The sequence below is a fragment of the Elephantulus edwardii genome, unplaced genomic scaffold, assembly GCF_000299155.1.
Source record: "Elephantulus edwardii isolate Elephantulus edwardi_28Jun2011 unplaced genomic scaffold, EleEdw1.0 scaffold00006, whole genome shotgun sequence".
In the NCBI taxonomy this organism is placed as follows: Eukaryota; Metazoa; Chordata; class Mammalia; order Macroscelidea; family Macroscelididae; genus Elephantulus; species Elephantulus edwardii.
Genome location: NW_006399756.1, coordinates 23,769,005 through 23,778,058, shown reverse-complemented (window position 1 = coordinate 23,778,058; position 9,054 = coordinate 23,769,005). Strand labels below are relative to the sequence as shown.

The 9,054-nt window shown below is 42.1% G+C and overlaps 1 protein-coding gene across 4 annotated transcripts in view; it reads right to left on the bottom strand.

Annotated features, from left to right (window-relative positions):
• The window catches only part of SORCS1 (sortilin-related VPS10 domain containing receptor 1), a 675,554-nt gene that overhangs the window by 102,907 nt on the left and 563,593 nt on the right, over window positions 1-9,054 (bottom strand). For all 4 annotated transcript variants that reach the window (XM_006879951.1, XM_006879950.1, XM_006879949.1 and 1 more), the window contains exons 16-17: window positions 7,835-7,965; window positions 2,824-2,937 (exon numbers count right to left, since the gene is read on the bottom strand). In XM_006879951.1, the coding sequence (XP_006880013.1) occupies window positions 2,824-2,937; window positions 7,835-7,965 (245 nt within the window). The remainder of the gene's footprint in view (window positions 1-2,823; window positions 2,938-7,834; window positions 7,966-9,054) is intronic.

The following is a 9,054-nucleotide window of genomic DNA, read 5'->3' as shown; positions in this document are numbered from 1 at the left end:
GAGGGGTTTGTGCGGGGAGAAGGGTGCAACAATGAATGAATGGAATCCCAAAATCTCTGTAGATGTTCATGGAAATGAAAAATAAACAACCTAAAAAAAAAAAAAGTACATGAGCAAAGGCAAAGGACATAAACAGACATATTGAAACATTACCTACTGGCAGAGAAATAAGAAGACGTGGTCTCAAGGAGAACCTATATTTTGGAGAAACTCTTACATTAATTTTTCTTTCTTTTTAAAGTTTTCAAATTAGAGTTTTCAGATATTGACAAATGAGATAAAATAGCACTTTTAGCCAATGACAGAAAGGCCTATAAAGTGGACAATGACGTCAGGGAAGTATTTACTATTTAGGTCAATCAAACATATAAAATAAAAAACAAAACAAAAAACAAACAACACCCAAAACCATGATTCCCAGAGATAAAACTCAGAAAAGAGGCAGGAAGAGAAAGGACAGAAGAATGAAAATGGGATTCAGAAGAGAAGAAAGAATGCTGTAAAAACGCGGGGTCTGTAATCAATGTTACAAAACAAAATGCATTTGCATAATTGAATGAAAAACCAATTAATCTGTAAACTTTCACTCAAATCACAACAAAAAAGTGAATTTTAAAATTACAAGTTTAGGTTTCCAATTAATTCTTTTATTAATTTTAATGAACACTTACAGAGATTTTGGATTTCCATTCATTCATTGTTGCATTTTTCTCCCTGCCCTCCCCCGACCCAGTATTTTTCAAAAGAGAAAAGTAACTTCATTGGTATACAATCCCCTCCCCCGGCTCCTGTACACTCCACCATGCAACCTTCATTCTGGACTCTTGTCATAACCATAATACCCAATCATATTTCGCTTTTAAACTATTCTCTCCCTCCTCTGTTTGAATGCAGTTCTTAAAAATATTTGTTAATACCTATCTCCTATTTTCAGTACTTAAAATCAGTCTCATATGTTCTAATAAGTCAGGCTTCTTTTTATTTCATCAATTCCTAACACTATTACCACACCTAATTATGTTGTCGTTGTTGTTATGTGCCGTCGAGTCGTTTCCGACTCAAAGCGACCCTATGCACAACAGCCCTAAACCCTGCTCTGTCCTGCTCCAAACGCACCGCCTCTGACACACCCATCCCGATTACCCCAGTCACCGAATCAATCCATCTCATAGAGGGTCTTCCCCTCCTGCGTTGTCCCTCAACCCTCCCAAGCATGATGTCCCTCTCCAAGGACCTGTCCCTCCTGGCAACATGTCCAAAGTATGTCAGACGAAGCCCCAGAATCCTTGCCTCCAAGGAGTAGCTTGGTTTAATCCTCTCCAAGATGAATCTGTTTGTTTTCCTGGCAGTCCATGGTACATTCAGTACTCTTCTCCAGCACCATAGCTCAAAAGCATCCACTCTCCTTCTGTCCTCCCTAGTCATTGTCCAACTCTCTGATGCATAACAAGCGATTGCAAATACCATGGCCTGTATCAGGCGCACCTTAGTCTCCAGAAAGACACTGTTGCTCCTGAGTACTTTAGAGAGGTCCCTAACAGCAGACTTTCCCATCGCGATATGCTTTTTGATTTCCTGACTTACAAAATATCACCTAATGAAAACATCCATGTTCAAATATCCATATCCAACAACCCATGTCCAAAGCATCACCAAGTAATCCATGTAAAAAAATGTCTTTTTGTATATTATCTACTCGACGGAGAACCCACATGAGGTTCACAGAGTAGTGCCATTTTTCAAAGATGAGAAACATCAGTTATGTTTATTGAAAAGTCATGAACTATTTGCCCTTTTACACTTTTTAGAAATAATGTTAGTAAATCCCATGACAGAACATTAAATATGAAATTTTAGAACCTAATTCCAAGTATATAAAGATTAGAATCCAAAATTCAGGCCGTAGATGTGTCCAGGTGGACATAAGAAAGTGGGAAACATTCCTACCAACACTGATACATCTTGAGAAGTCAGTGAGTTTCTGTTCCAAGTCTGATTTCTCCTCTATCAACAGGACATGCATATATAAAGTGTTTACTTTAGCTTACCACAAGGATGCAATGAGAGTAAGGGATAATCTTGGACATTTAAACCATTCAGAGAAAAAAAAGAATAAATGAGAATATATATATGTTGTTGTTGTCAAGTGCTGTCAAGTCGTAGATGACTCATAGAGACCCTATGAATGAAAGACCTGAATGCTTGTATAACTTTCATTGTTTCTCCAGGTTCATGGAGTTTCCAAAGGCAAGCTATTTCATAAGTGGAGGCCACTCCTGCTTCCAAGCTTGTTTTAATCAGGGAGCTCCACCAAACACTGTGGCATTCTGCCACCTCCTCAAGTCCCAGCTGGATTTCAAAGTCAAGGCATGGTTCAAACTCCATGAGCTAATGCTTTCCTATTGTGTCCCACCACACTAAAGGGCCCGACAGGGAGCATTCTGCCGCCTCCTCAAGTTCCAACCAGAATTACAAACCCAGGCATGGTTCAAACTCCATGAGCTAAAGTGAGACTAAATATATACATAATTATACTTACATGCATATGTGTATGTATGTGTATATATGTGTAGAAACACACACACACACACACACACAAATTGCATTTCTTGTGATCTGTATGCAAGGAAGTTGGTCTTCTTCTTTTATTTGCAACTATGGACTTCAGTTATTCTCTGAAGAACTTGCACCAATAAAGCAAAACTATGCAAAACCGACCGTTGCTGTAGTGAAAACGTCATGCTCTTCGACAGGAGCAATTCCCTTAGTACATGCTGGAAAGTTGCAAATGTTGGTCTCCCCAACCTTCTAGGGGACACTTACCCAGTACTGTTGAGGTAACTCTGCCCCACACTGCAATCTTTGGACAGAGAGGAGGGATTAAACCAAAAGGCTGGCAGGCACTGGCCATTGCTGTGTCGCTCATAACCATAGTCGCTGTTGGGGAAAGAGCAAAGAGAAACCTTTCGTTAGGCGACAAGCTCACTGAGGAAAACTTGGTGTAAGTTCACAGCCAACTTTTCCTCTAATCATTTAGCCACAGAAGAGAGGTATTTGTTTCGTTGATGCCTCCTTAAAGTAGACACTTCCCAAACCCATTTCCCCTCTGTAGAATCTATTCTCTATCCTTGAAAATATTCTGCAGAACATGGTGTGGGTAACACTGACTCAGAGGTAAGAGAGATGCATGTGTGGAGATGTAGGCTCTATGTGCCATTAAGGAAACTAAACAACGTAAAACTCAGAGAGGAGTCTGGGCCCTCCCCAATTGGGCATCTAGTGCTGACTGTGGTTGGCCCCCTGGAAAGCCTAATTAGAACGCAAGTAGTGGAAGGAGCTCAACCCTCCCATAAGGAGACCAACTCCAGGTAAGGACGCTACACAACCACTTGTGATAGAATCCTTATTCCTGGGGAGTTCTTTGGGTTGCTTTTCCAAGACATCTAGCTCTTCCGGGTAGAGCTGAGCCAGGTCTCTCTGTGTACAAGCCATATGCTTCAAAGTCACCACAGAGAAGGGAATGTCCTTTAGGAAAATCTCAAAACCATGCCCCCAAGGAAACCTTCTGTGCTAAGCAGTTGGTGCTGCCAGTTGAGACTCGCTGCCTCTTACCCTCCCTCCACTTTGCAAACAGACTTCTCGCTCTGTTTCCTCTCATTCTTGACTCTGGGGGCCACTGAGGCCTCAGATTCCTGGCTCTCAGAGGATGAACTCAGCCACACAGGAAGACAACAAATTGCACTTCCACGTGTGCAGGCAAATTGCAGGCAGCAATCAGCAGGCATTAGTGATAACTGGCCCATGTGTGTAACAGAGGTGAAATGCTGGCACACGACAGTCAGGAAGGCAGAAAGAGGATCAGCTAAGGAGTTTGCCACCAGGCAGCTGGCACTTTGAACTTTGCACATACCAGGCAGATCAGGTGCCAGCTTAACACTGCATGATAAGGAAGACTTGAGAATTTCTGCCTGCAGGGCACGCAGGGTTCACTTTAGAGAACTAGTTTACAAGTTCTGGGGAGTGTCGGGCAAAGCCATGCAGAGGACTGTCCCCGGAAGGAGCCAAGAGCAAACAATCAGTGCCAATCACCTTTCCTTCTATTATGCTACTGGCAAACAGAGTCACTGAAGTCCTAGCCACTGGGAGAAAGTCAATATGGGCATGGGGTGGTCCTTCTGAAATGCCTTCAGATATCAAGCAGTCACAAAAATATCATTTGACCTGAAAACTGTACAATACTCTAATTCAAGAGTCCATTTTCATGTCTCGAAATCTATTTTCAAATATGGATGAGTAGCTAGCTGGTCCCAACCCCAAATGTATTCAAGAATCAGACCAATATTAAAGAGCATGATTGATGGGTGGAGAAAAAAAAATCTTTCTTTACCCTGCATTCTTTTTTTTTTCCTTAAGGACTGAGTTTTTTTGTTGTTGTTAGAATCATCCTTAATTTTTACAATACCTCTTCAACAGAAATACAATCACTGAGCTATGTTCTATGTTACGTGAGCACAATCAAGTGTTCCGGTATCCCCATGCTTCTCAACCTTAGCCAAAATCTGTTGTGATACAAATAGTCAAATGCCTTTTTTAATTGATAAAATACAGACACATACCTTTCTGGTACTTTTTGCTTTTAATCAAGATCTTCTGACACTAGCAATGACATCCTTTGTGGTAGGGTCTCGTCGTCTTTTTTTTTTTTTTAAAGTGTGCACCAGCTTATAATTGTCAAAGAAAACCAATAATTACAGAGTAGGTATGTGAAAGAAGATATTTGGGTGGAAGCAGATGCTTCCAGGGGAAACTGGGACATCTCACCTTACGTCTTCTCTCCTGTTTTCTAACAGAAAACACAGATAATAGATATTTGGTGAGGCTAGATCTTAATCGCTGATTTAAAATGTGAGTTTTCTTTACAAATTCTTTTCATAGGGTTGATAAAGAAAAGGCCATCAAAGCTTTGAAAGAAAGATGTGAGGAAGAACTTCAAATCCTATGGATAAGTGTCTTGTAAATATATTTGAATTGTAATTATAAAAAATAAGGTTGAGGTAAAATACTTTTGACACTGGAATAGAGTAATGTTGCACCAACTGAAACAGAAGACTGGATTGGGTAGGCCACTGTAGAATTCCTGGCAAGTTCCAGGACAACTGAAGCTCTTTTGCCCCCTGGCTGAGTCCTGAGAGATACTGGATTACTATTTTCTGACTTGTCTCGCCATCAACAAGAAGAAAGGTGCCTTAGGTCACTGGTCTAACAGCCTGAAGCTGATACTGCTAGATCTCCCCAGTGTTACTTATTCAGAGCCAGTTTTCACAAGTCTAAAGTGAGAAAGGAATTACTATTTCTAAGATAAAGGGGTGTGTGTGTGTGTGTGCATACAACATCTTATACCAGACACTGATACTTCATGACAAGATATTAGAGCTGAGATTACTACCTTAATAGAAATATGTCATAATACTAAGAGAATGACTGTGGTTCTTAAACAAGTTTCAATCCTATAACCTTGACTTACATATTTGGCAGTTGCTTTCTTTAAAACTAAACCTCCATAAGGGAAAACTTAACCAAGGACAGAAAAATGATGAACATGAACTTAGACAACAATGAAAAGAGAAGTTTCTCACTATCTGAAAATAGAGAGTTCCCATGAATTTTTTTTTAAGCCCAAATGGTGCAAACTGAAGAAGAAATTACTATTAATCCATGTAGAAAATCTGAAAGTTGGACACTGAATAAGGATTATAGAAGAATTCATGCCTCTGAGTTGTGATGTTGGAGAGGAGTATTGAATATCCTTCGGACTATCAAAAGAACATGTACTTCTTAGAGAAAATGCAACCAGCGTGCTCCACAGGCACAAGGATAGTGAAACTTCATCTCACGTACTTCAGGCATGTTGTTCAGAGGGACCAGTCCAAAAAATAATAATTAATAATAATAATAATAAAGAGGGGCCAGTCCTTGGAAAAAGACATCATGCAGGGAAAGGTGGAGGGTCAGGGAAAGAAAGGAAGACCTTCAGCAAGAGAGATTGACACGGTGACTGTAGCAAAGGCTCACGTGTATCAGAGATGAGGAGGCACAGGACGGGCAGGGTACCGATCCGCTGTTTACAAGGTCACTACAGGTGGGTCGTGGTTAATTAGACGGTACCTAACAACAACATGTGGGGAAAGTTTTTGATGTTTCCAAATAAAAACAACAAAACTTCCCAGTCCATACCAAACAGCACCCAAAACCTAAAATAGGACTAACACCCAGTGGTCACGGGCTAGTTCCCAGTCACGGCAGCTCTGAGGCTGAGGGGCGCTCTGGGAGACGACCTTGGTGAGGCCACTCTTGCTGTTGGGAATACATGCTGCCTCTTTAACTACTTGGGGGAAAAACACACACACTGAACTCTAGTTGCACTCTTTGCTGTTTTTAGTTCATAAAAGTTATATAGAGACAACTTTCAGTTAGTGAACATAGGGACTCATGGAGGTCTTTTGTGAAAGTAAAGCAAACTTTCACAAAGCAAGAGATACCTCTATTACCAACTGTTACGTGCCACTGAGTGGACTATGACGCACAGGATCCATGCACAGCGTATTGGAACCTCGCCTTAGCCCGAGCCTCCTTACAACTTTGGACATGCTTGAACCCATCGTCACAATCACTGTGTCAATTCATCTGGTTGAGGGTCATCTCTTTCTCTGACTCTCCACCTTTACTACCAACATGGAATCTTCAAACTCAACTCGTTACTGTTGAGGATTAAGCAACTCAGAGCAGACTCTTCAGTGGGTTTCCAGAGGCTATAAGTCGCACATGAGGAGACTGCCTAGCTTTCTCTCTTGGAGAGCTCGTGGATTCGAACAATGTTCCTTTGTGTTGGCAAGACAACTCCTCACCACTAGGCCACCAGAGCTTCCTAATGATGCCTTAGTCTTCAATACTGTATTAACCTCATCTGAACTTTAAGGCTTGATCTAGAAGACATGGATACTGAAAGCCCTACAAGCCAGCTTTCTGCTTAGCAAACGCCGCAGGAAGAACTATGACTCTACGAGTTTTGTTTAGCCTCTTCCGTCTTGACAATCAACCAAAATCAAACAAGCAAACAGACATAACAAACTCTACTGTCATTGAGTCAGGAGCAGACTACCTCACCAGCTTTGTCCTGTAGAGGGACTGGTGGATTTGAAGCACCAACCTCCTGGCTAGCAGCTCAACACACAGCACAATAAACTCCTAGGGCTCCTAGTAGAGGATTAAATCTCCTCACTCTCTACTCACTAGATGCAGTCACAGATTCCCAAGGTCACTGATCCCTCTCACACTGTGACCTTGGAGAAGCCTATCGAGTATTTCATGAACAAACAGCTTGCACACCTTGCCGAACTCCTCTCAATGACAGAGAATCTGCTGTCTTACAAGGCGGCTTTTACTCCGTAGCGCATCCTAGTTAAAAGGAAGCTTTATCACGAGCACAAGTACATTGACTTTGTGAAAAGTCCACTAACTGTATTTTATTTTGCCAGTTGAAGCAACACTGCATTGCTTTGGTTTCCCATTTTTTTCCCAAGAGGCCATTATATAATTACTAGTCATTTACTAAATTATAAATTGTTTTTAAGTCTAAAGAATCTATGGTTCTCCCACAGCCATCCACACACAGCCGGTAAGCCCTGGTGTTCTCAGAATGCAATTTCACCCACACAGAAGGTTTACCACTTAGCTCCATGGATGTCAGGATTATCTCAAGTCTAAATTTCCATCACAGCCAATCCAACGCTGATGGATGTGTGAACAACTCAAAGGGATGATAGTGTAAGCTCACCAGTCAAAGTCGGCCTCGGTGCAGACACAAGGTTCAGACTCCATAGCTCCTGCATACTTTCCCTGCATACATTTCCGTTCTGATTTCCGCTTCTTGTATATCCTCTTGGCACCCATGATGCACGCCTCCCCCTGTAAGAGTCAAAGGCCACACACAATAGGGCAGCTCACCTTGGTTTTCCTGGCTTCGCACTGGCTGATTTAGGGGAAACTGTCTCCAACTTCAGTGCACTTTGGATACTGGCAGTCTGCTCTGTGCTCATAGCACTATTTGTCTGATGTCTGGAGCTGTATTATTGGAAGCTGACTGTAAAGGAAATCCTAACCAGTATGGAGAATGTGTCCAGAAAGGTCCCTAACTCCTTCCCTGGGCATGCGCCACACCCTTACTAGGTAAGATGCTACAAGGGACACACAGATCTGTGTACCATAAGTGGACGTCTAGAACAAAGGGTGCTTCTAACAAATCGGCTGTAGTTGAGTTAAATTCTTCTGCAAGAGAAGATGCGATACATTCAATCACTTAAAACCATATGACAGCATATGGCTGAGAAACAGCAAGATCCATCTTGTACTTGATTATTTTGCCTCTGCCCACACACCTTCCCAGCACTGATTTGATGCGTGTCTATCAGAACCTCTAAAGGGAATGAAATTCAGCGTTCCTCCACAAAAGAAATACAAACTTCAGGTATCGCAATGCTCGTGCATTCTGAGGGGAGAAATCATGACAGTGCAAATGAGCAAGGATTCGACGTTACTGCAGAGCCAGTGAGTGAATGGAGTGGGTGTTTCAAACTAATGCGGCCCTTCCATCAAACGCAGCATCTTTTCTGTGTGTGTGTGTGTGGGGGGGGGTACACCAGAAGAGAGTTGTGTTTAATTGATGCTAGAAAACTTTCTTGAGCAAATGCACTTTTTATCCAGGACACATTTGTACGTGAATGTTATTATTTAGTCTAGATTAAGGCTGTTTCACCACTTGGATACAGGGCTGGCTTTCTAGCAGAAGCCTCAGCCTGCTTCTTTGAGAGGCCTGTGGGATGATGTCTACTTGGGGAAATCAAAGGAGATATGCTTCCAACCCTGCGATTTGATATGAGCTGCCAAGCTGAGAGGCCAAGGTGAAGGCCAGCTCCCTGTTAATAACTGTGTGTGCTCCTATGACGAGAACGCAGGAAGGCCGTGGAAAGGCCTACCTGATCCCAGGGCATCACAGCA